General features: G+C 46.9%; 1 protein-coding gene across 2 annotated transcripts in view; it reads right to left on the bottom strand.

The window, feature by feature from the left end:
* Positions 1-25,862, bottom strand: part of RPIA (ribose 5-phosphate isomerase A) — a 32,426-nt gene extending 6,564 nt beyond the window's left edge. For both annotated transcript variants that reach the window (XM_081253853.1, XM_081253854.1), the window contains exons 1-7: positions 25,562-25,862; positions 19,770-19,830; positions 17,570-17,625; positions 5,837-5,896; positions 3,564-3,628; positions 2,257-2,325; positions 1,418-1,559 (exon numbers count right to left, since the gene is read on the bottom strand). In XM_081253853.1, the coding sequence (XP_081109979.1) occupies positions 1,418-1,559; positions 2,257-2,325; positions 3,564-3,628; positions 5,837-5,896; positions 17,570-17,625; positions 19,770-19,830; positions 25,562-25,834 (726 nt within the window). In that variant the 5' untranslated portion in view covers positions 25,835-25,862. The remainder of the gene's footprint in view (positions 1-1,417; positions 1,560-2,256; positions 2,326-3,563; positions 3,629-5,836; positions 5,897-17,569; positions 17,626-19,769; positions 19,831-25,561) is intronic.
* Positions 25,863-27,676: the final 1,814 nt, after the last annotated feature.

Genomic DNA, 27,676 nt, shown 5'->3' with positions numbered 1-27,676 from the left:
TCAGATTCCTCAACGGCAAAAAAGGGATAATGAAACATACCTCATCAGGCAGCTGTGGGTAAGCCACATGGGTAAGCGTTAGCCACAGCGAGGGCTCACTGATTCTTAGCTATTATTAGAGTGAAAAACTACAGAACAGAACAGACTACCAACACGGCTCAACATTCCCACAGCTTCACGTTAAGAACCATCAGTAGGGGCTTCCCTGGTGGCGCAGTGGTTGAGAGTCCGCCTGCCGATGCAGGGGACACGGGTTCGTGCCCCGGACCGGGAGGATCCCACATGCCACGGAGCGGCTGGGCCCGTGAACCATGGCCGCTGAGCCTGCGCGTCCGGAGCCTGTGCTCCGCAACGGGAGAGGCCCGCGTACCGCAAAAAAAAAAAAAAAAAAAAAAAAGAGAACCATCAGTAATGCAACATAAGACAATGCTCCCCCAGGTGGGGCAGACCCATCCAAAAGACAGGGAACAGAGATGGGTCCTGGGGTCATACAGGCTGGGCGTAGTTTTAGTTAAGTAATCCAGAATTCCACAACAGCTTTGGGCACTAGAAAGCGTTTAGGAGCATAAATGTTGACAGAACACTACAGTCAAAGGCAAGGAAATGAGGACTCCTCTGCGAACTGGAGAAGGGGTGGGAGCCCAGTTCAGAACCCCACGAAGGCACGATGCTGGGCTGTGTGGAGGAACCCCAGCCATGAGAGAGCACCCCAACAATCTCCTCTTGGCTTTTCAGCTACACAGGGAGCCAGAGTCAGAGCTCTGTACAACCAGTATGATTAGGATTACGATTTTGTAAAAACACCAGGCAGAAAACACGTCAAAATAAGAGTTCATCAGGGTAGAGTTACAGATAATTTGCTTTCTCTTCTGTACGTTCCAAACTTTTTATATATAGTTCTGTGTGCAACTACAGTTATTTTTTGGAGTGTTGCTGTTGCTTTTTCGTTTATTTAAGTGTAAGAAAATGGGGAGGAATTCACATCTCCCAAGAAACTACTTCATTTAACCACAGAATGAGAAAAGAGGAGGAAAAATAAAATTACACCATGAAACCTGAATAACTTTCTGCCCCAGGTGGGCCTCCCCAAACCCATTTTTAGCAGCTGTTAGTCAGAGATCCAGGCCTCAGGTACAAAGACCAGATAACCTAAGGAGCACAGATCCCGAGCAACAGAAAATACGCCCATCTGTACAGAGAATATGCGTTGCATTAAGTATTAAGTATCGTCTTATCTACATGAGTTTGAATGTGGAAACTGATAAAGCCAGCGCTCTAAAAGTAAACCAATAGGCTGATTAAAAATAAATAAACAGAAGCCACCTGCCCAGCCTAGGCACAGACCTAATGGAAGCAGGAAGGAGGACACAGCCCTGAGAACCTGGAACACCTTCCAGAAACCTCCCTGGCCACTTACTGCCTTGCTGACAGCCATTCGAAGTTCAATCACACCCCCAAACTTCTGGGTCACAGCTCGGCTCACTGGGACGTAGGCCATCGGGATGACCTCGATGGGGATTCCCTTGTGCCACTGATCCCCGAGGTTCTTTGAATCTTTCCTGGAAAGAAAGAGTCATAAAGTGCAACACATGTAAATAAGCTCAGTGGTACAGACACAGCAAACGCAGGCATGGGGGTAATAATGAGGTAAGAGGACAAGGGAAGCGAGAAGGGTTGAGGGCACGGGGCTTCAAATGCATTGGCTGTGTTTTACCGTTTAAGAAAAGCAGTAGCTTTTGTAAGTAAATATGACAAAAATGTTAAAACCTGGATATGGCTGGCTTGTCATATACAGCTGTGAAGAACATAATCTTACAGCTGTCATTTTTTTTTTAATTAACATGCTCGCAGAAGTGCCTTCTATCAGACTCCCTGAAGGAGAGTCTGAGAGCCTGGTCAAAGACTGTCCACAACACAAGTCACGTGTGACCCCAGAGGCTGCAGGGGTGCTGGGTCACTGCCCAGGGGCAGGGCTTGACCTGCTTCTTCTGAGGCTCCTTGCTAGGAGCGAGCGAGTGATAAGTAAGGACGCGCTCTGTTAACGAGGGTGACGGGCTGTTTGCCCTCCTTCCAGTGGACACGTGAAATAGCAGTGCCTAACTTCAGCACGAAAGCAGAGCATACTGCCCCCCACACTGCCCTCCGTCATAGACTGTTAGGAAAGCCCCTCCCTCCACCTGTTTCCTCCTCTGTAAAATGAAGCCTGGGGTCCGATCCACCTCCCCAGCGGACAGTTCAGAACACCGAACATCGTACCTGAAATCGGCAATCACGATGAAGCGACTGGCATTGCCAGCCACAATTTTCTCCTGGGTCAGGCAGCCTCTGGGGGATGAGGAAGAAGCAGCAAATGAACACAGGGGTAAGTAAGACAAAAACTGAATTCGGGAACTAAGGTCAGATACGGGAAGCCAAAATCCACTCAATTCTGGCACTTAAAGAGAAATTTCATTTTCAATTCTTAAAGGAACGCCCCCCCCAACTCCGTCATACTGTGCAACGGACTGACTTGTGTCTCCCTGCCCCTCCCCCGAAATTCAACTGTTCAAGCCCTAACCCCCAATGTGACTATACTTGGAAGATGGGGTCCCTAAGGAAGTAATTATGGTTCAATGAGATCATTAAAGTGTGGCCTTGGTCTGATAGGATGGATATCCTTTTAAGAAGACACCAGAAAGCTCTCCTGCTCTCTCTCTCCCTCCGCCACAAGAGGCTGCACTGAGAAGGCCGCCATCCGCAAGCCCAGGGCTTCCAGAACTGTGAGAAATAAATTTTTCCATTTAAGTCGCTAAGTCTAAGGTTTTTGTTATGGCAGCCCAAGCTAAGACAGGCTGTTTCCAGTAAATGGACTACAGAAACACAGCCTGTGTCTGGGAGAAATGGTTCCCAGTCAGGCAGCGGGCATAATCCCATCTAAGATGCATCTGCCAGGAAGCACTGTGCCTGGGGAGAAGCCATCTGAGCGTGGCATGAGGCGGAGGTTCTGCAACTGGAGAAGTAAGGACAAGCTCTGAACAACCTGCCCTGTCTGCAATTTGACAACCAGGGTTATAAAGTGGAGAGAGGACAGTGAGATTTTAAGCAAATTTTGTGTCACTCCATAGTCTGCTTCATTATAAGAACCAGGAGACCAGGACTTCACCTCCTTCAACTCACCACTTCCTAACCCCCCAAAATCAACACCTAAGAAATACCCAATAAATGTTTTCCAAATGAATGAATACATGCATCACTAACTACTCAGAGCCCACAGACCTAGTAATCTAATCCTGGTAATATGTTTGCTTTAGCCTGTACAGTTTTTAAAGCTGGAATCAGTAGAAGGCAGCAAAGAGAACCCTTCAAGATGAATAATTTCATTGAAGAGGCCCAGGTTCCTGTCACCAGATTGCTACTAACAACCAGAAATGCCAGGCTGGTTCTACAGCCTTATGCTATCCACATCCGAGTAGAAAGAGAAACTCATGTACATCGCAACGGCAATGTGTTTATTCTGTATTCTAGTCTGCTTTGCTAAGGATTAACTGGCAGATACTCTGCAAAAAAATCCCCACAACACTCACCCACCACCCTTGATGAGATTGAGATCAGCATCTACTTCATCAGCGCCATCGATGGCAACGTCAATCTGTGTTGAGGGTAAGGAAAGATATAAAAACCACTAAGCTTGAACATGCCATAGCGCATCAGGTCCCAGCAGCCCTATTAGCCAGGCACAGTTTTTCCTATTTAGCCAGTCAGGAAACTGAGGCTCTTGAGAGGTTAAGCTATTCCACTAAGGTCACCAGGAAACAAATAGGGGAACCACACCTGGGTCCAACTCTTATCCACCACTTTACACTCCCTTTACTCATTGATGGCTTTCTCTGTGGATGAGCTGGAATTATGGAGAGCGTGCAATCTCAACGTGAGTGACTTCGCCTCCAAGTACAGAAGGAGGTATACAGTATACCTGTGAGATTAAAATTTCATTGGGGGTGGGCATTAATGGAGAAAAGGCTGAGAAACACTGATCCAGAAGTCTCCGTACTAATGTGGCAAAAATATTGGCATGCTGACACACATCTGATGCACTACAGAACTGGAAACTTTCTGAGGTACCCCCGCTATGACCCACCAAAGCACCTGTCTGGGCTTGCCCACTCCCCTTTACAGGAAGCTCCACTGCCAGGCCCAAAAGCAGACAAGGAGGGAATAGGTTCATTCATGTTTCAAAATTTGAAATCAAGAAAGAGAAGTACTTCTCGTCACTCCCGGTACTCTGCAGAGACAACGTGGGAGCCCCAAGTATGGTTTCTAAAAGAGCAGTATAAAACCTCAGGGTGCAAATCCAGTTCAAGCTGCAGTTGGCAGCTGCGTGGCACAGGGCCTGCAAAGCTTCCACGGGGCGTCCTCGCTTCCACCCTTCCACAGGATGGAGGTGCAGCCTGCGATGCTCCTCCCCACTCTGCACCATGGCAGCTCTCTGGGGCCTGGAAGGCGGCAACCTTTTCTGTCTGGGTTTCACACCCACCTTCAGCCCAAGCCACTCCCCCCACAGCACTGAACAGCTGATTCCGCCTGTGCCCTGGCTTTACCCACAGATATCTCCGAACAAGCCCTTCCCATGGTACTTACTGACCCATCTGTGGCCCACATGTCCCATGACACAGTGGATTAGCAGACCACCAAACAGTCTGTCTTCAAGCTGCTGGAATCCCACCTCACTCTTCCAATCCAGCCTTGCCCTCTCCTTCTCCCTCTCCCCCTCCCCCTGCTGTGCCATTCCACTCACTCGGTCCTAGACACCCCAGCCAGTCTCAGCACTGCACACATGCCAGCCTGGGACCGCTCCCATGGTTCCCATCTACCCCTCTCTGGAATGTTCTCTCCTGCCCTTGCCACCTAGCCTTCACAGCTCTGCTCAAACTTTACCTCTTCCCACAACACCCTTCTAAGCAGCATCCTCTAGAGCCAGAAGCACCTGGATTCACTTTCAGGCTCTGCCACTTACAAACAGCATGGCCTTAGGCAAATGCCTTGCCCTCTCTGTGCCTTTCTCATATCTGTAAAATGAGATAATAATGGTATCCACCCTCAAGACTACGGGAGCTTAGGTTAGATACAGTTGACCCTTGAATAACATGGGTTGGAACTACACAGGTCCACTTATACAGATTTTTTTCCACTAAATACGTACTATAGTACGTGACCCACGGTTGGCTGAATCCACAGATGCTGAAGCACAGATACAGAAGGCGAACTACGGGACTTGAGCATCTGTGGATTCTGGTACTCGCAGTGGGTCCTGGAGCCGTTCCCCCACAGATACCCAGGGACGACTGTGGTTTAATACAGGCCCGGCACTTAGCATGGTAACTGGCACACAGTCAGGGCTCAGTAAACGCCAGCTGTGAGCATGCTGCTCACTCTCATCAACTTCAGTCTCCTCCAGATTGCCTGTGTGTTTAATCATCTTTACCACACAACTGCATTTTAATCTGTTTTCAAAGACCCATGGCTGCCTCAGATGATACTTCTTCTCTCCACTTGGCGAAAAGTTCTGAGGGCCACCCTGCTCGTATATATACACGTCTGTGTGAGGGCTGCAGGAAGCCCTGGGTCCCTGAGCCCTCTCGGTGAAACCACAGGGAATGTCCTCTAAATTAACAAGCTCTTCTCTTCTGACCTCCGCCAGGATTAATATTCAAAGTCCTAGGAGAAAAGCTAGTATGACTAACTGACTTTTCTCCTAGACTCAACAAGATATCCAGAGCCCATGAACAAGTGACAGCTATTTAAAAAAAAAAAAAAAAAGAAAGGGGACCAAAAACCCCAGCAGCCTCTCTCTACTTACCTGTGGGTGTCGGTCCAGGTCACTGAGAGTTAAGCCATACTGCAGGATGAGCTGACGGGCCTGTGGAGGACAGGAGAAAGCACACATAATCATTAACTCTTAGTGACGGCGAGAATCCCCAGAATCCTCTTGGATTTAAGTGTCAGACACTGAGACCCACCAAGGCTTCCTCTCAAATCCAACCTGGTCCACCACGAGGTAGGAGATCTAGCCCCATGAACAGCAAAAGTTAATTCATTCCAGAAGCTGGAGGAAGGTAAACAGCACATCGTGAACACTGCTCTAGTGCTAGGCTAAGAGTTCCTCCTCAGTGACCTGTTACTTAAGATAACATCATGGGGGACTTCCCTGGTGGCGCAGTGGTTAAGAATCCACCTGCCAATGCAGGGGACAAGGGTTCGAGCCCTGGTCTGGGAAGATCCCACATGCCACGGAGCAACTAAGCCTGTGCGTCACAACTACTGAGCCCGCGTGCCACAACTACTGAGCCCATGCACCACAACTACTGAAGCCCGTGCGCCTAGAGCCCATGCTCAGCAACAAGAGAAGCCACCACGATGAGAAGCCTGCGCACCGCAACAGAGTAGCCCCCGCTCGCCATGAGAGAAAGCCTGTGCGCAGCAGTGAAGACCCAACGCAGCCATAAATAAATAAATGAGTAAATAAATAAATAAAGGTAGCGTCATGGCCTCCCAAAGCCTCTGGTAATACAGTACCAGTAGTTCCCTCCCCACCACCACCCCCTCCCCACCACCACCCCCCTCCCCCCTCCACGGCCATTCAAGGTTTCACTTTTCACGGTTTCAGTTACCCAGGGGCAAGCCTGATCCAAAAACATTACATGGAACATTCCAGAAACAATTCACAACTTTTAAACTGCACACCATTTTGAGTAGCACGATGAAATCTCTCCTCATCTACTCTGTCCAGCCCTCATCCCTTTGTCCAGCGTACCCTGCTTATTTGTGATTTAAAAGCCATCTCAGTTATCAGATTGACCATCACAGTGCCACAGTGCTTGTGTATCAAGTAACCCTTACTTTACCTAATACAGGCATACCTCATTTTATTGTGCTTCACTTTACTGCACTTTGCAGGTGCTGCATTTGTTAGAAGTTGAAGGCTGTGGCAACCCTGACTCCAAGGAGTCTAGGGGTACAACTTCTCCAATAGCATTTGCTCACTTTGTGTCTGTGTCACATTTTGGTAATTCTAGCAATATTTCAAACTTTTTCATTATTGTTATTATATTTGTTACTATGATCTGTGATCAATGATCTTTGATGTTACTACTGTAATTGTTTTGGCATTTTTAGCAATAAAGTTTATTTATTTATTTATTTATTCGTTCATTTATTTATTTATAGCTGCGTTGGGTCTTCACTGCTGTGCGCGGGCTTTCTTAGTTGCAGAGAACGGGGGCTACTCTTCGTTGTGGTGCATGGGCTTCTCATTGCGGTGGTTTCTCTTGTTGCGAAGCACAGGCTCTAGGCGCGCAGGCTTCAGTAGTTGTGGCACGCAGGCTCAGTAGTTGTGGCGCACGGGCCCAGCTGCTCCGTGGCATGTGGGATCTTCCCGGACCAGGGCTCGCACTTTTGTCCCCTGCATTGGCAGGTGGATTCCTAACCACTGTGCCACCAGGGAAGTCCCTAGCAATAAAGTATTTTTTAATTAAGGTATGTACATTGCTTTTTTAGACATAATACTATCGCACATTCACTAGACTATGATGCAGTATAAACATAACTTGTATATGCACTGGGAAACCAAAAAATTCATGTGACTCGCTTTATATCATACTCACTTTATTATGGTGGAATGGAACCAAACCTGCAATATCTCCAAGGTAATGGTCCCAAAGCGCAATAGTGACGCTGGCCATTCAGATATGCCAAAGACAAGCCATAAAGTGCTTTAAGTGAAAAAGTGAAAGTCCTCAATTTAGTAAGTTAAGAAAAAAAAGTTATATGCTGAGGCTGCTAAGATCTATGGTAAGAATGAATTTTCCATCCATGAAGTTAAAGAAGGAAAAAGAAATCTGTGCTAATTTTGCTGTTGCATCTCAAACTGCAAAAGTTACAAGACTACAGTGCATAAGTGCCTAGTTAAGATGGAAAAGGCATTAAATTTGTACAGTAGGATATTTTGAGAGAAAGAAAAAACCATATTCATGTAACTTTTATTATGGTGTATTGTTATAATTGTCCTATGTTATTATTTGTTGTTGTTAATCTCTTACTGTGCCTAATTTATCAACTGAACTTTATCATAGGTATGGCTGTATAGGAAAAAACACAGTGTATACAGGGTTCAGTACTATCTGTGGTTTCAGGCATCCACTGGGGGTCTTGGAACATATTCCCCCTGGAAAAGGGGGAACTAACAGTTTTTAAAATTTCCTAAACTAAGAGCCAAATCTACAAAATATTAGAAATGTCTCTAAAAAAATCTAACAGTATGAAAAAAGACTGTGGAAGATCACTACAAATTAATACAGTGATTTCCAGACTACACTGCTGAATAAAAATAAGCAAAAGAATACATACACTCAGAAGAATATGTAAAGGCAGGACCTCCGGAATGGCTAGGTGAGAGCACCTGAGAGCACCAGACTGGGAAAGATTTAGGACGTTGGTAGGAAAAGTCAGCACCACCGACTCTACGGACATGCCTTTCACACAGGCTGACTGAAGGGGAGGGCTACCACCACCACGGGGCCCAGAGCAGAATTTGTCGCTGGAATAAATGAACCTTTGAGTCTGACCACTCAAGTTCAAGTGATAAGGATCTGTGTTCGTGCCATTGCTTACAATACGCAGAGGAACTAAAGGATGGAAAACTTCTATTCAAAAGCCATGTCTTGAAAATATTTTCTGCTTCAAGTCAAAAGCACCTGAAATGTAGGATCTGAAGGTCTCGGTTCTAATCTTAAATGAACCAGCCACATGACCCCTGGCAAGTTTTCTCATCTATAAAAAGATGCAGATGCATAACGACCAATGTCAATCTTCAAATCCAAAATCCTAAGACTCTAACAGTAAAATACAAAGACCCTGGAATTCGCAATATATGGGACCTATTTGGATCCTGATTCAAACAAACTGTAAAAAAAGGATAAGACAATAGGGGAAATTTGAATCCTGGATTTTTATTTGATCCTATTAAAGGTTATCGTTTGATTTTTTTTAGTATAGTTGAGATGTTTAAAAGTCTCCCTACTTTTCAGAGAGACATAATAAAATACATACAATGAAATCATACTGTGCCTGGGATTTGTTTCAAAATAACAAAGGTGAAGGAGAATGAGATACAGATGAAACAAAACTGGCCATGAATTGATAATTGTGGAAACTGGGTGATGGGTACGTGGAAGTTCATTACATTATTCTTCATCCTTTTTGAAGTTTGAAATTTTCCACAATAAAAAGCTAAAATAAAACGCTGACTGAAAAAAGTTCAAAAGAAAAAAACCCATGATTTTGCTCCTATTAAAGAGAAATATATAATGAAGGGAGAAAACAACCATAAAAATGGTATTTCTGGATTATTTCTCAGTTCCTAGGTTTCTCCAAACGTAACGTTGGAGAAACCATACTAATTCCAGACCCTAAGGCTATAAAAACATTTGGAACGTCTGGAAGATGAACCCCCAAAGTCCCCCACGCCTCTTGGTATTCGTGCCTTTGGGGAATCCCTGCCCACAACGTCCCAAGGCTGTTGTGTTTCCAGTGGCACACAGCAGAGGCAATAGCAAGACACTTCTGTGATAAAGAAGGGGGGGCCGTGCTCCCACAAGATCCTTCCCTCCCTCCCTCCTTCCCTCTCACCCTCACTCTCTTATCACACACACTGGGGGAAACCAGCTGCCAAGTCCTGAAGACATGGAGACAGCCCTGGGGACAGGCCCCTACCCCACAGGCTGTGAAGAATTAAGGTCCAGAACACCCACAAGATGGAGCTGGAAGCAGATCCTTCAAGCACAGCTGAGACGCCTCCAGCCCCGGCCAAGACCTTAACTACAACCTCCCCGGAGACCCGAGGCCAGAGCCCCCCAGGTAACCACTCCAGATTCCTGCCCCTTGGAAACTAGGAGCTAATAAATGTTTGTTTTAAACGGCTAAGTTTGGGGGTAATTTGTTCCAGCAAAGATATCTAATACAGATGGTGTTGGAATAATGCTATGAACTGCATAAAGTCCAGTGTCATATTCTATCCTGCAAATAAAACTGTGTTATATACTACGGTTCCTGTTAATTTTATGTACTACTTTAGAAACAATACTAAACTGCATTCAAACGTATTACGTGAACACTGGGCGTCAGGAAACTGCTCTATCATGATTCCTATAGGGAAAAATCCTGTATAAATATATCATCTTAATTTAACATTTAAGTTCTAAGACTGCCTGCACCACTTGCCAGTGTTACTCTTTCACGAGGATGTCCTGTCTGTCCATCTAGATTGTAATCAGAGCACGTTTCACATACACTTTTCACCCTATAGCAGTTAGGGTCAGTTAGGTCAATAGTTGAGTGAATAATTAATTATTCTGAGTTCAGTCAAGTTACCTAGTGCAAACTCCTGTTTTAAGAAAGAAATGGATGCCCAGAGAGGTCTCAGTGTTAAGTTAGGGACAGGGCAAGGACCAGAAATACAGTCTCCTGCTCTCCTGCCCTGTCTAGGGACTCGGAAGGAAATCAGAAGATAAGGCAAACAAAGGGAATGTAGAAGAAGAAGGAAAGGAGAGGACGGCCTCTGCTTATAAATGGCATTGAAGTCATCTCACACTATAATACTATGCTATGAATAACGTTTTTAACAATAACAATTTTAAAAGGAGCTCTTTGGCATTCCCTCCTCTACCTGAAATACCCTGCCTCCCCCCAAAACTCCAGCCCCTCACGCCCGGCTTTCCAGGAAGCCCCCAATCCCCTGTGCGAGGAGTGGGCTCTCCTTCCTCCAGAAGGCACGTTACCTCTACTTCTGCTCTACCATATATTTGTAAAAAATGACACATAAATGTAGCATTTATTCATCCAACAGGCAGAGTGCCTGCTAAGAGCCGGGCACCACGCTGGGCACGAGCAATGCTGAAAAGCACCCGCCGTGCACAAGGAGCCTCGCACCCCTTTAAAAAGATAACCCCTCGGTGATCCCCATGCTGACTGAAATGTGCCTCTTCACCACCACCACCAGCTGCCTGTCTCAATACCTGTCCAGAGCCCGCACATGAAAGGCGCCCAGCAGACACGTGCGTCTATGTTAACGTGGCTGGGAGGCCACCCCAACCTCCACAAGCCCCGTGTCCTCCCAGACAACAAGCAGTAACGTAAGGACAGGATCTGTTCTCCCTTTAAATCATCTGTATCCCCCCCTTCACAATGTGGAGGACCCTGTGCAATGACCTCAAAGAGCCCACTGGGGTGGGACCCTTCAGTCCTGCTTCCTTCAGCAGGTCCTCCAACTCTCCCTTCTCCCCATCTTTGACCGGACTCCCCACAAGACCCCTGCGAATGGCCCTGCACACAGAGAGAAGGCATCATCACAGGTGGCATGAGCGTCCTCCTCCCTGAGTGTTGTGGGTTATACTGTGCTCCCCTAAAAAAAGGTATGTTGGAGTCCTAACTCCTAGTAACTCTCACTGTGACCTTATTTTGAGATAGGACCTTTACAGAGGTAATCAAGTCAGAATGTCATGAGGGTGAGCCCTAATCCAATAGGACTGGTGTCCTCAGAAGGGCAATTTGTACACACAGACAGAGGCACACCGGGAGAATGCCACGCGAACAAGAAGGCAGAGAGCAAGGATATGTGCCTACAAGCCAAGCAATGCCAAAGATTGCCAGCAAGCCACCAGAAGCTAGGAGAAAGACAAAACAGATTCTCCTTCATAGTCTCTAAAGCAATCAACATCTAGCCTCCAGAAATGAGAGGCAATAAATTTGTTTTTTAAGCGCTCAATTTGTGGTTCCTTGTTATGGCAGCCCTGGGAAACGAATCCACTGAATTCAACACTACAGCCCTACTGTGGAGATATGGACCCATCACTGGCTCAGCCGGTACTAATGCAGACACAGCTGCTCAACTGAGATCAGTACCTGCTAGACACCAGACACTCCAGGCTCACAAGCTAAGGGGCTCCTGAGGGTGTACAGCAAACAGCTGTCTCTTCCAGCTCTTAAAAGTGCAGGGAGCAGGAAAGCTAATGATTAGCTTGTACTTTTGAAACAAAAGACAGGAAGCAATGCCTCCTCATTGCAGTCCCACAGCTGGTGCCCCCAAATGCCTCGTGTGATCAAGGACAGTGGCATGTGGCAGGTTAGCAGTCCTGTTTTTCATCAATTTCACAATAATACCTGAAAACGCTGCATTTCTCCTTCTATCAACTAACAGAGGTAGACAGACTGAAGGCCAGCATGGACAAACACCGTTTTTTTGCCTGGACCAGATCTGGCTTTTTTTTTTTTTTTTTTTTTTTCCCGGTACGCGGGCCTCTCACTGCTGTGACCTCTCCCGCTGCGGAGCACAGGCTCTGGACGTGCAAGCTCAGCGGCCATGGCTCACGGGCCCAGCCGCTCTGCGGCATGTGGGATCTTCCCGGACCAGGGCATGAACCCGTGTCCCCTGCATCGGCAGGTGGACTCTCAACCACTGCGCCACCAGGGAAGCCCCAGATCTGGCTTTTAAATCCTTTTTTAAAATCTTCCTCTCCCAAAAGCTTTTAACTTTAAAGGGAAAATCTACAAACATCCTTTAAACACCTATGGGTTTACTTGTTTAAAAGGCAGAACATGAAATATCTTGATTTCCTTTCAATCATTTCAGGAAGATTGCGGCTGACTAAACTTAACACAAAATAAGTTTGGGTTTGATGCGGGGGACAAAACAAAACAGTAACTCTGAACAAGTAAAGTTTTTAAAGTCCTGTGAACTGTGAATGACTCCTCTACCTGATCAGCTGGAATTGGCCAGCATTTTCCAGTCTGGGTACATGGTTATTACTAATCACCACAACATATAGGTGGACTGGGAGGATGCTATCTTAAAAACACACATCAAACTTCCAATTAAAGATAGCAATTGGGGCTTCCCTGGTGGCGCAGGGGTTGAGAGTCCGCCTGCCGATGTAGGGGACACGGGTTCGTGCCCCGGTCCGGGAGGATCCCACGTGCCGCGGAGCGGCTAGGCCCGTGAGCCATGGCCGCTGAGCCTGCACATCCGGAGCCTGTGCTCCGCATCGGGAGAGGCCACAACAGTGAGAGGCCCGCGTAACACACACACACACACACACACAAAAGATAGCAATTGAACACCTGTATTTAGCTCAGCTCTTTCCCTAAACCTCTCAAAATCCACAATACAATAAAGGAATGTTTCTCAATGGCATAAACCAAAAAGAGGAGAAAACACCAACCAACTTCTAAAAGCTAGATCACTGATGGACAATGGTAAATGGCAGAAATGAGAAAGAGAAATCCTAAGCCAGTATCCTAAACCAGTACTGGAAGAAGCTAAGAAGCGACCAAATAAAGGGCACAGAACCTCCCAAAAGGTTCAAGGACTCAGCAGCCCTGTAAACTTCAGAAAACAGACACAACGGTGGGAGTGAAAAAGGGAAGACTGGTTGAAAGCCTATTTGAGAAGCTGTTATAGCTCCTCATCTTTCTCCACTACTCCCAAAGCAGCATGTTTATTCTCTGGAGGTCAAACAGCAGGTCTCAGGACTGGGCTGCCAGGCACAGCTGAAGATGGGGGTACTACATAAGCAAGCTTTTGCTGTGTAGCAGCTACCCCAAGACTCAGAGGCTTAAAAGAGCCTCTCATCCTCCAGAAGAGTAGCCGAGGCCTGTTCACATGGCCGCAGAATGGTTTCAGCAGCAAAAGGGCCAAGCCACAAACCAAAAGCACTCACTGTTCAAGCCACTGATGGCCTGCCATTTGGTCACATCCCATTGGCAAAACACGTCACACGATCAGGCCCAGAGTCAAAGAAATACTGCAAAATGTAGCAGGCACCTTTTTCCCCATCTACCACAGGCACTACACTGAAAACGGGGGTTATGTCCCAAATAATGACAGACGTCTTCTAGCCCTCTTCTCTTACTTGGCTCCCAGGACACAGGCAGCCATGCACACCCCTCCTAAAAGGGCACTGGGCAGTCTTCTCTGGGAAACCTGACCAGCCAGAGGGGAAAAAAAAAAGATCTGACACTAGGAGTTCCCCAATGATCTGCCAGGAGTGCTCTTGGCAGACAAGCCGAGAGCAAGGACCACCCTCACCCCGAGAGCTGGTTTCCAGTCAGCTTCTTAGTCCACTAGTCTTCAAAATGAGCTGGAATTTCTTAAAAAAAGAACAAAGCATTCTAACAATATTTGACTGTGTTGGTTGTTACATGACTATGTCAAAACTCAGAATTATACGCTAAAAAGAGTAAATTTGGGGGCTTCCCTAGTGGCGCAGTGGTTAAGAATCTGCCTGCCAATGCAGGGGATACAGGTTCGAGCCCTGGTCCGAGAAGATCCCACCTGCCGCGGAGCAACTAAGCCCGTATGCCACAACTACTGAGCCTGCGCTCTAGAGCCCACGAGCCACAACTACTGAAGCCCACGTGCCACAACTACTGAAGCCTGTGCACCTAGAGCCTGCGCTCTGCAACAAGAGAAGCCACCGCAATGAGAAGCCTGCGCACCACAACGAAGAGTAGCCCCTGCTCACAGCAAATAGAGAAAGCCCGCACGCAGCAACAAAGACCCAACTCAGCCATATTTAAATAAAAAAATAAGTTTTTATAGATATTTAAAAAAGAGTAAATTTTCTATGTAAATTATACCTCCAACAAACTGTAAAAAAAAAATCAACTTTGAGAAAAGAGATATAGGAGAAGAAATCCTAAAACAAAAACAAAAGTATTAACATCCTCAGGGAGCTAAAAGAAACTGAAAAAAACTGCACCCATAAAACAAAAACAAACAAAAAAACTTTTCAGAGAACAATAAAAAAGAGTTCTTTGAAGTTAAATACATGAGAGCAAAGAAAGCTCAACAGAAGGGTTAGAAAAAGGTAAAGCTGCAAAGACAAAAGGACAAAACAGGCCACAAGCACCAAGGACATAACAAGTACCCTAAAAGGAAAGACCAGAGCCAGAGAAAACAGAGAAAAGAAAATTAAAGGAATAATAGGGGGGAAAATCCCCTAAATTGAAGAGTATGAATTTGTAGAATGACATGTCCCAGCAAGCACCCAGCATAGTGGACAAAAATAAACCCACACCAAGACACAGCTTGGTGAAATTTCAGAACACTGTAGACAAAGAAAAGATAATATAAGGGTGTAAGAGTCCAGAGAGAATGAAAAATAGGTTTTATACAAAGGATCAAGAATCAGAATGACAGCAAGCTCCTCAACAGCAAATTGAAAGCCAGAAGAGGGAATTCCCTGGCGGTCCAATGGTTAGAGCTCCACGCTTCCACTGCAGGGGGCACAGGTTCCATCCCTGGTCGGGGAACTAAGATCCTGCAGGCTGTGCAGCGCAGCCAAAAAAAAAAAAAAAGAAAGAAAAGCCAGAAGATACAACAGAGTACTAAGAAGTGATTTAGCACAGAATTCTCTACCCAGGGGACTTCCCTGGTGGCGCAGTGGTTAAGACTCCGCGCTCCCAATTCAGGGGACCCAGGTTCAATCCCTGCTCAGGGAACTAGATCCTACATGCATGCCGCAACTAAGAGTTCGCATGCCACAACTAAGGAGGGGGCGAGCCACAACTAAGGGGCCTGCCTGCCACCACAACTAAGACCCGGCACAACCAAATAAATAAATAATTAAATGTTTAAAAAAAAAATTCTCTATCCAAATAACTGACTTCCAGAGGGGCTAAAGACATTTTCAGACATCCAAAGTGCTGACAAGTTTGCACCCAGTGCACTTGGGTAGCTACCTAAAGGACGTGATTCACCAAAACTGAAGGAAACAAAACCAAAGGGTATGGGGGAGTAGTGAGGAGGAACAGGATGATCCAAAAGAGCAGACAGAAAAGGAAAGTTCCTGACCGCAAAGGGAGATCCCAAGACAACAGCCGAGGGCAGCTGCTACCAACCAGAGCACCAAGAAGATGAAGCTGATGGGAGTAGAATATCCACTGGGCCAGAATGAGGTGAGATTTTCCATCCAGGCTAAGAGTTTGGGGTTGAATTAGTAAGGAGTCCACAGACAACCAAGGAAATGGAAAAAACAAAGGCATCATTTACTTAACTTTCAGGAAAGCAAAATAATGAGCAGGTAAGGAAGCGTAATCATAGCTGACTGCACAGTTCAGCTGTAGCTTGGACATCACGATTCTGTAAACACTGAGTGAGGCCTCACCAAAACGTAACTGTACTGAAGACTCGGAGAAGGGTGTCTGACCTGGGAGAGCAAGGAGGGAAGAGATAACCGAATGCTCGTCTTCCCTGCATCCATTCAGCGTGGAATTATTACCTCAAGTTGAAAAAAAATTTTAAATGGCAAGAAAAGCATGTAGTTTCCAGACTTTGGAGCAAATACCCAATCAGCTAAAAGAGTTTTAAAAGTATGTCCATCTAAAGAGCAAGAAATAAATGGTGGTGGTCAGGAGTCAGGGAGGGTGTGAAGGGAGTGTCTTATTTTTTAATAAAATGACTTGAATTATTTGCTTCTTCAATCTATGTGTATGTACAACTTTAATTAAAAATAAGCACCAATATCAAATCATTTTATTAAACAAGAAATAAAAATACTAGATGATCAAGTCACTTGGAAAAATCAGACACAGCTTTTTCAAGGGCAAGGCAACCCATCACAACCCCTCTGACTTTAAGAGCATCTCCTCAGAACATCAGGATTTCAAAAGCAAGAAAGGCCAGGCAAAACCACTTTTTCTAGCCTGAAGCAGGAATTATTATGGTATTGTCTTCAGTCCCCTGGGTGTCCGGGCAGCTTGTCAGAGCCTCCAAGAGATTTAACTTCAAAACAGTTCTGACAGCCTGCACGATCCTAACTTCCTATCCTGCCTACCTGGAATCCCTCCTCCACTCCCTACTCTGACAGGTTGGGGCACACACCTGACACATCCTGCCTCCAGGACTGAGAGTTTCTTAAGACCTAGCTGTCCAAAACCATGTCCACAACATCACAGGAGCACAAATTACCAGCAATGCCAACCTTTAACCCCAATTCACAGGATCCCCGTGACGAAGCCAATGAGAGACGACACACATACCCTCCCCACAACAGCCAGGTGAGGCATGGGGCTCTGTCTAGGCACCTCTCTTCCCTCCTTCCCTGAAGTCTACTATTCCCTTATCTCTCCCTGTATTTAAGTGGCTCCATGGCTTTCCTTCACCAGCCCCTACTATTTTATGGCGGAACAGCATTAGACATGGATTCAAACTATTGTACTTGCATTTCTAACGCATCACTTAACGCCCTTTAGCCTCAGTTTTTTTCATCTATAAACGGAGATAATATTCCTTGAGGATGGAGACCATGTGGTTATCTCTACATACTCCGTGGTGCCTAATACAAGATACGCTAAAATATTCACGTCTAAAACCATGCTTCCGAAGAGCAATCTCCAGTCAATCAAACTGCTCTCCCGCTCCGGGCTCTCTCGCCCAGAACAACCCTGGTACACACCCCAGAGACACACCCCTATATCCTCAGGGACCCAGAAGATTCAGCGGCAACTGCCAAGGTGCAGAATGGAAAGCAGGACATACCTGGAAGGAAGTGGGGATACAGACGAGGTTCAGGTTCTCTTGTTTCACTCTTTCAGCTGTAGAGACAAAAGCCGCGTTGGTGGTTTTTCTCTCGCCTCGCCTTATTTTCCTTGTACTCACATGTGCTCAAATCCAACAGAAAAGGTCCAACCCTCCCCCTACTGAAATGTCCCTTTCATTCTATGTCCCCACCCTTGCTGAAAAGTTGGTAAACGGCCTTCACAGGTCAGGGACAAAAAAGCCTAAGGCGGTAAGTATTAACCACAGAAAGAGCAACGTCAGGGTTTGCTAGTACGTGTGCGGCAACATTCAAAGAATTCTGTACACGTGAACTCTTCTAATCCAGTAACCCAAAGATAACTTACGATTACTATCCCCACTTTACAGATGAGGAAACTGAGGCACAGAGAGGCAAAGTAACTGGCACACAGTTAACAAACGGCAGAACTGGGATCTGATCCCAGGCAGTCTAGTGCCAGTCTTAACTACTTCCCTATATAGGCTTTTACAGAGAAAATGTAGAATTTGACTTTTACAGTTAGTAAAAAAAATATATAATCATTTATAGACCCCAGGGGGTGGTTAAAGAGGGTTTATTTATTCACTTTGGATTTGTACCTTTCGGGAAAACTTGATTTAAACAAAAAGAAATGTCTTGGGAATTCCCGGGTGGTCCAGTGGTTAGGACTCTGCGCTTTCACTACCGGGGCACGGGTTCAATCCCTGGTCAGGGAACTAAGATCCCACATGCCAATGGTGCGGCCAAAAAAAACCCAAAACACAAAAAGGAAAGTCTTAAGGGATGCAAACAAAGAACGCCTCCTGTCATTTCAGTAAACAAAGGATGTCACAGCCATCACGCCCTCAGCCACTGCAGCTGCCCCCAGGCGGTGCACCCCTGAGAGAATTCAGGACAGGAAAAACAGGATACTGGCTCTAGATTAAGGTGCACATCAAAGGAATAATTTCATTGAGCCCAGACCCTTGCATCTTCCATACATAGGAAAGCACTACATTCATTAACTTGAGATGTCTGGTTTTTCTTTAATTAACTGTAATCTTTTGACGTTTGATTGCTCGGGGTTTTTTTGCAAAAACTCCTATATATCCTGGTTCCTCAACAGTCCCTCAGAGCTATCTGGGAGGCTGTACCCAAGGCTTAAGTCCTCAGTAACACCTCCAAATAAAACATAATTCTTGGGGAATTCTCTGGCGGTCCAATGGTTTAGGACTCTGCGCTTCCACTGCAGGGGGTGCAGGTTTGATCCCTGGTCGGGGAACTAAGATCCCACGTGCAACACAACATGGCCAAAACACACACACACACATACACACACACACACACACACACCATAATTCTCAACTTTGAGGTTGTGCATTTTTTTTCAGTCGACAGGGAAAACCTGTCTTATTAAAAATTTCAAGTCTCCTTAATGACTGGGTGTACACCTTGGGAGATTCAGATGCCACTATTATGAAATCCACAGTAATCCCTATGCTCTAAAATCCTTCACATACTCAGTGCTGAGGCAGAAAGGTGTGCAACACTGAGGCTTTCAGAAGCCATCTCACCCGCACCACAACCATTCCTTGAAGACAAAGCATTCCTGGGCTTTGTCCCCTGAGCACAGCCCCTTGGCACCTACCAGAGGAGATCCACATTCAGGCAAGCCTCTCCTCTGGGCTCTGGTCTCACAAACAAGAGCAGGGCGGTCAAACCTGTCCAGCAGCCACCAGGGTTGATAGTTCTTGAGCCTTTCCTGAGCCCAGAGACACCCAACTCAGAATGAAGTCGGCATCTGCAGAGCCAGCCACCAGCTGCAGGGTCACGGACAGGGCGAGCCTGCGCTGGCCTGGCCGACCTCGATTTGTTTGCTTGAGAAACCGCAGGCTTTAGAGGGTTTGCCTGCCTCGGGATCCATGAGGTCACACACACACACACCACTGATGACAATTAGGATTCTGTGGAGACCTCACCCTAAGTCAGGTCCTCACCCAGCCCAGCAGAGTAAACAAAGCCAGGGTGACCCCAAATGTGGGTGAAGAGGCCCAAGAATCCCCCTCAGAGAAGAGCAGAAACACTCACCTGACCACAGGCTCCACAAAGCTGGTGCCAAGCTGTGCCCTGCTCCCTCCCTCTCCTCTATGTCCCCACCCCATCACCCCACGCAAACGTCCAGGAGTCAGCCTGAAAACATACCTATTCGCTGCACGGCGTGGACAATTGTAGAACCACTCCCAATTCCCAGCACTTGGTTATTCTGCAAAAAAAAAAGGAGGGAAATCCAAAACTTAGCAATACCGTGTTTTACTCCCTTCTCCAGCCCACTTCCTAGAGCTATAAAATTATTAGGAACAGCAATTCACCAACTTGGGTGCAAGGTACTGTGCCCACAGAAACATAATCACTGAACCTCAAAGCTGTACTATGTCCTGGTGCCCAGGGGCAATTTATCAGCAGAGCCCTCCTCCTTTCATCCCTGGCAATGATATCACCATTTCCTCCTGTGAAAAGATACACTGAAGCCTATTAAAATTTTTAAGCATTTATTTCAGCAAAAATCAATGTGAATTGGGCAGCACTCAATCTAGCAGGCAGAAGGGAGCTCTGAGGAGCTGTACAAAATTAAGACTTTTATAGCAAGAAGCAAGTGGGGACAAGGAAGTTATACTGGGCAAAAAAGCAAGCTGGTTATTGTAAGGTTACTTCCCTTTAGGGGACGGCAGGGGTCTACCAGGCAGATGACCTCAATAGTGCTGATCAGGTGATTCCTGATTGACGGAGCTAAGATTCCATTTCCGGGAGAGCCAAAAGTGTCATTAGGTATTGTTTGGTGATGCGGGGCTTGGCATAAGCGACTCCATTTTGGGTCTGTTGTCTCAGTTTTAACACTCCCTACCTCCTATCAACACAAAAGGTTTGGCTTATTTACAACGTACAGCAACTTAAGTCAGCCTCACAGAAATGGCCTGCAGATGAACGCTGAACGATTTTTGGCCATCCCCAGGAGCACGATCAGAAAGGAAAGACCCTAGGAGAAAAACAGAGCCTAGCTGAACGTTAAGAGCAGAAAACAGAGGTTTCTGGCTTCAGCGACTTTTCACACAAGTCTAACATCTAAAAGAAGGGACTGACCACAGTCCCCATCAAGTTGGTGGCATCACAGCAAACCTCAGAGACACATCAAGCCTACCATCCAGAGCTCCAACCAAAGTCAACAGAAGAGAGTCTGAAGCAACCTTGAATAGCAAATCACATCAACTCTGTCCTACTGATCCCAAGGGGTCCTCATTTTGCACAAGCCTGCTTCAGAGAAAATGGGGAGAGGGTGAAGGCTTAGGTGGGAACATGAGAAATCGTCTTCGTCTGCCATATAGGAAGCCACACCTTGAGTACAACGGAGAAGAAACAGGCATCACACTACTGAGCCTATCATCTTAAGAAAAGGGGGAAGGTACCTCAGAATAGACCAGGGGCAGAGTAGGGGCCCAGCCAAGGTCAGTTAGACCACAAACAGCAAAACAAGGTCAGAGTACAAACAGTCAGGAACTAATGTGAAGCTTGGTTCCTAAGCAACTTCCTGGGAGTAATCTCCTGCCTGTTTAGGGCAAAACAGCTACAAGCCAAAGCTTAATATCATCTGTTAAGCACCTACCAAGAAGATTCATAAATGTTAATATAAGTCAAATCTCACAACAACCCCTTGTGACCTCAAGGCCCTTAGCCCCACTTTAGAGATGAATTCAACGCCCTAAGGAAAAATTTAAGACTTAGAAATGAGCAAGAGATTATTAGACACACTTTCAATGAAATGCCGGAATCTGCAGGTAGTATCTGATCCTACAGGGGTGTGTGCCTTTGCTCAAAGTTTCAAAGTCACCAAATAACACCAAGGGGCCTTAAAACAGAGCTTGTGCTAGGTCAGGATTTCACCTGTGATGATGCCCTCAAGAAGGCAATGCATCCAATAGCCATTTAGCTACTTGGGCAAACCTCAATAGCAAGGTCTTCAAGACCAGTAAATGCTACATCACAACACAAAATAGCTGAATATCAGGAAATGTACAAACCTTCAAGTAACAAGGAAATGTCTTGACTAGGTAGGCTCAACCTGACCTTCACACCCAACCTGAAGCTGTGAGCTCCAGCTATACAGTAATTCAACTGTCAGATTCCTCATTACCATACTCATGTCACCCAGCAGGAAGGTGGCACACAGATGAACTTGGGTGAGTCACACAAGCTCTGTGCAAGGCTCCTCCCTTGGCTTTAGGAAGAGGCCAGGAATAGCACAGGCCTGCCAGGCCCAAAGCTCTTCAACCCTGTGGTCCTGCTACCTTGCAATCAAATGACTGGCCAAGAATCAGTGTACCAGCCAAAGCTAAACAGACGTGGCCCAACAGCAGGAGGCTACCAGGCAGGCTCTCCTGGAGGAGCAGCCTCCTCCTAATGGCAATACTTGACAACAGGTCATACGTGCAACATCACAACTTGGGTCACCTTGTCCAGCAGGGTCACCTCTTCTGTTGACCAACTGGAACCACTGCCCACCAACTCCTTCAAGCTAAGCCAGCCAAAAAGCTAAGCTCAGGCTCCAAAGAGAACAAACAAAGGAGGCTAGGGACCTTCAGGAGAGCGTTGCCTTGCATGGTGACCCATCCTGCAACAGGCACATCTGAGTCCCGGGTGGCTACCCAAAGGCTTCGGCTGAGAGCTCTCCAAGTTTTCCACCCACCCAGAAATGCAAGTAGTAACCAATGGACTAGGAACACCAATGGGCTAGGGAGACTCACCCCACAACCTCCATATTTGTGTCCACACTCCACACAATTCATCAAGCATTTACTGGGAAGGGCCCACTGTGACCAACACTCAATGAAAATAAGGTTAACTACCCTCCAGAAGCTCACCCTTCAGGGAACTGGGAGACACACATACACATAACTAGACCATAAAGACCCCTAAGAGGCATAAGGCACCTAAGAGGTATGGAGTGCTACAGAATTAAAGGGGAGAACTGCTTCCCCTACAAGGCTAAGGAAAAACTGAAAGGAAGAATGGCTTTTGAACCAAACCCTGAAGGACATATATGATTTTAAGAGGCAAAAGCAGCGGACAAGAAGAAGCACTCTTGGTCAAGGGTCGTGATATTAAAACACACACTCTATGCCAGTAGTCTGTCCTTTCAATGTTCTGGTACATGGGAGAGAAGGGAGAAGAGAAAGAAACAAGACTGTGGGCTTAAGGACAAGAACCAGAGCCTCTTCTCTGTGCATTCCCTCCACCTGCCTCAGTACTGGTTTACAACAGATGCTCCTGATGTGTCTTATGGAGGTTAGGATGAGGCCACCTGAGGGGCACAGTGACAAGAGTAGATTAAAGCTTCAGAAGATGATAATACACCACTTGGGTGGTCGACAGAGGGGACAAGATAAGGGCAACTGCAATCTTCTGGCCACAAGGAGAGCCTAAACCGGGAAAGTTGGCAGGTCAACAGGAAGGGTCAGTTCTAAGAACCTTCCAAAGATGGAACCAACAGGACCTCGCACACAACCTAGCTTGATAAACTTACACAAGTGAGTATGAAACGGAGCAGGACCCTATGGGGTCCTCCCGTACAAATCCTTTCCATGTCCTACGTTTCCTGTTTGTAGGAAATAGGCTTCTTTCAGCCTCCTTGACCTCCCCTGAGTTCCAAAGGGCAGATTCAAACAGTTGCTCATCCGGGAAGGAAGGGACTGCAGAAACAAAGGAGGAGCAAGTCAAGAAACAATGGTGTTGCGACAGGCAAGGTCCCGGTTCCTCCTCAAGGAATATACAAAACAATATAACTCTGAGTTCTTGTACAGGAACTAAGGCCCCACCCAGATGGAAGATGGTAAATTCAGGATGGGCGCAAGACTTCAGGCTAACCATCACCCAGTTACCTCACCATCAACCGATCAGAAGAAAGTCTGCACTCAGTGGAAGATAAGACTCTGAACCACCCCTCCGCAAATGATTCACTGCGATTAACTTCCCCTTTCTCCCCCAGAGTTGATTCTTGGAGTCTGCCTTCTCCCCAGGTTGCCGGCCTCCAGAATAAAGTAACCTTTTCTTTCCAACCAACACTTATCTTTGGAGGGGTGAGCGGCCAAACCTGAGTTGTGTAACAAGTAAACAATTTCAAGACACAAAGTGCTAACGGACAACTTGGCCTTAGATGGAAAAAAGGATACACCCTGGAGAGAGCAGCTAAGCCTTGACAATGGGGTATGGGACTATGCTCAATCAACTTGTGGCTGTGAATTAAGTTTATGCTCAATAAACCTGTGGCTTTGAATGGAGTTATCTTGTCTGCAAAGTATCCAGGACCAGCCTCTCCTCCTCCCTTTAGCCACATGTCTGACCGCCACACCAACTACCTACCTACACATAGTAGGCACTCAACAAATACCTGAAACGAATGAATCCAAGTTACAAAAAGCAGAAAAGACAAAATTCAAGTAGTGTTGGTATCTCAGAAAAGAAGTTTGCAAAGGAAAGTGGGTGTAACAGATTGGGGTGAGTGCCCCCAAAAGGCCTATGAAGATCTCCCCAGGATTGCCTGGTAAACTTCATGCAATAATGTGGCCAGAATCCAGGGTGTTGCGGTTCTGGCCTAAGGTGGGAGCTTGCAAATTGTAATTTAACCAAATACATAATAATAAAACAATGGTCAGGGAGAGGCATGCCACCAAACAGGAATGCAAATAGGTTAACAGGAACTCTAATACATGGGGATATACATGTAATATCCATTACATTTACCCATTACAATTCACTTTATCCAGGCATTTTGAAATTTCAGCTTACCATCCCAATTTTGCAACTGAGGCACGTGAATCCCAAAAGGAGAGCCAGATTACACATTTCACATTATCTCTGTGAATCCCCATAGAAAATCCTATTGCTAACCATACTATTAAACCAGAACAGAGCAGCTGTGTTACTGGTGGAAGGGCACTGGAACGGAAGTCACTCGGTTTGGGTCCTGGAGGATTCTTGGTCATCCCTCCTACTGAACACGCTGAGCCAAAGGTTACCACACTCGCCCCTCCCACTTAGTCAGGCGGTGGGAGGATCAAACATCTACCTAGGCAAAATAACTTTGTACACGAAAGCATTACCAAATGTAAAGAATAAAGTAGCATCACTAGAGAAAAGGGAATCTGATACCACTTTCCAGGAAGCAGAAAAGAAGGACTAAAAGCCAATAAAGTCAAGGAAACTCCACCTAAGGGCAGAGGTACTCCACTTGGCCGCCGGTATTACAATTAAGATAACTGACTGCTGACAGCAAATGCGCTCGGGTTAAAAGACTCCACCCAAGAGGACCACACCCGCAACACAGCAAACAAGTAGGGCCACGACCTCGCCCCGTAAGAGCTAAACATCTCCACATCCCGACCTTAAAGAAGAGGGTCCTCCAGACTTCAAGTGTCCACCCGAGCCCTGTCAAAAGGAGGAGGTTTAAAGCCTGGGTTTCTCCTTCGGCTCAGTCTCCTCTTCCCTCCAGCGAGTACACTCAGGAGCGGGTGCGCGCCCAGCTAAGCACTTTCCTGGAGTAAAATTTCAAAACACTTTTAAAATCAGCTCCCCACCTACTTCCCAGGGCAGTGAAGCGAGTGAAGATCTCTCGCAGTCCCAGTCTCTTATTTGTCGAAAAGGAAGCCACACGCTAAGTCCCTACTAACCCCACTCCAAACATCAGACGCACACCACCAGGCTCCACTTTGCAAACTTAGCTGGCCTGACAAGCAGTCTTTAGATAGCACAACTTTAGGGGACGCGGCCCCAACCGATTCCACATCTAAAAGGCCTTGAAGTAACAGGTCTCAAGGCGGGTAAAATGCGTACCCGCTCCCCTCTCACGCAGCCCCCTCCCTGCCAGGAACTAGGCGCACCCGGCAGTGCCCAGAGCGAGAACCCATCAGGCCGATCACGGGCGTCCCACGTCCTGAGCTGCTCACCCTCACGTGGTTCTCCACGGCCGCGCGGCCCGCCAGCTTCTTGGCCTCCTCGGCCTTGGACATCGTGGAGGGGGCCGGGCAGACGCTGTTAGCGTCCCCGCCAGCTGTACTTGTGCTGCCAGTGCCGAACTGCGCGCGTCCCGGCAACTGCACGTGGGAACCCGGAACGCCCCAGCTGTTCCCGCCTCCGCCAGAGGCCGCGCCCCCGGCCCGCCCGGGCAGCGGGGCCAGGACCCGCCCGTAGAGGGTGCTGAAGGGCCCAGGTCGCTGCATCCCGCCGCCCCGCTCCAGCCTCCGCCACGGTCCCGCCTCCGGCTCTGCCGGAAGTCTGGTAGCTGACGTACTAGGTCCGCGTCCGCTGCAGCGCGGGGCTTCCTGGGAAATGTAGTTCTACGGCTTCATCGGCCTGAAGCCGTGCCCCAGCCTGGACTACCAGCCCCACAATGCTCCGCGACCGGGTTCGCAAATCTCGGCGACAGGCATTGGCGCAACGGCTTGTACCGCCCAAGTAGCCCCGGTGGGGTCAATCCTGGAGATTTTTCTCTTTGCCCCAGCATCTGAGAAGGGAGTGTTAGACCTGACCCTGTTGTTTTTTCTAGAAGTAAGAACGTGGCGGTGGTGGACGAGGCCTCAGGGCAGTCGCTCTTCTAGAGATGTCCTTTTGGGAGTGACTTCTCTAGACTGACGCCACAGGGAAACGCACCTGGGGGCTCCGGCTCCCACTTTAGTACATCCTTAGGGCCCCCCCCCGCCCCCCACCGCAGGCCCAAGGCTGCAAGTTAGAACGCCCAGCCTTAGATGTTGTTCTGCACTGGGCACGGTTTCCCTCCAGATGGAGCCTGGCTGGGAACATACGTGTGACCTGCAGAAACCCTGCAATACTTGTTGTCTTAAAAAGGGCTTTAACTGAACCTAACAGCTTTCTCTTTTCTTTTCTACCTGTAAAGTGTCTTGCTGTAGGTGTGGACGAAAAAAAACGCACGATGTAAGAGCAGTGACTTTCAGTTTTATTCTGGGACCTTACTAGGGACCCTAGCCTGGGAGATAACCTCTCAGCTATGTGGAACTATTACGAAGAGATAGGGGAGGGGCCCGTATATATATACATATGTATACATATATATGTATATGTATACATACGAATTTTTGATCTAGGAAATGTAGTTAAGCATACATCTTGGTAAAAGATGACTGCTAATAATTAAATATATATATATTGAATATATCTCAAGTTAATGATTTTAGTGCTTTCCCAAATATGGGAAGATCCAAGAATCTAGGGTCATTGAAATTCTTCCTTAGATATGCATCTTAACTACCTAGGGGCCATGTATCCAAAACACAGAATGCTTCATACTGTTTTTCTTCATCCTGAATTCCCCTCAGGGTGCACTGTTGGTGGGGCAACTGCAGGATTGAGACTTAGCCCTTCGTGTAACTGGATGATGAGTGAGACTCTGTCCTTTTGTTTGTTTGTTTACAGAGGGAATAGGGAGGGTCAGAGAATTCTTATTGTCCCCATTTTACAGGTGAGAAAGCTATTGCTAACACCAGCCATATAAACTACTTAGAGGTCTTTGAAAAGCACTAGCCTTTGTGCTACTCCTCCATGTTGGTGGAATCCATTCTGTCTGCCATGAATTCATCTCCTTCAAAGTCACTTCAGGTCTTCTCCCTCTTCTGTGTGCAAGGCACCGGTAAAAGTTGTGTTACCGCCCTGGTCACCTGGATTCTCTTTGCCATGACCCCTGAGGCTGGCAGCCCCTGGACCTTCTGAAAGGAAAATCAAAATGAAGTCGGTAAGAGAGTTCTCTAAAATGGAGTCAGGAGGCCGTTGTGGAAGTGTGATTTATGCACATCTAAGCTGACCACTTTCTGTCTTAAAGCAGGCATTCAGAACATCTGCCAGAAGCTCAGGATACTTATCAGACCCTTACCCTAAAATAACTCCAGACAGCCTATCTACTTATTGGGACCCTTACCCTAAAATAACTCGTGACAGCCTATTCTTTCAGGACAAATATTTTCTTACGTGCATTCAGAGTCAATTACAATTCTTGCTAGACAGCTCTTATAACCTTGTGGTTTTGTCCATATAAGCTCCTGGCTCTTTCT

This window comes from Mesoplodon bidens, assembly GCF_964165515.1.
Source record: "Mesoplodon bidens genome assembly, chromosome: 14".
NCBI classification, from domain to species: domain Eukaryota; kingdom Metazoa; phylum Chordata; class Mammalia; order Artiodactyla; family Ziphiidae; genus Mesoplodon; species Mesoplodon bidens.
The sequence above is the reverse complement of the archived record's forward strand: the minus strand, read 5'-3'. Positions and strand labels throughout refer to the sequence as shown.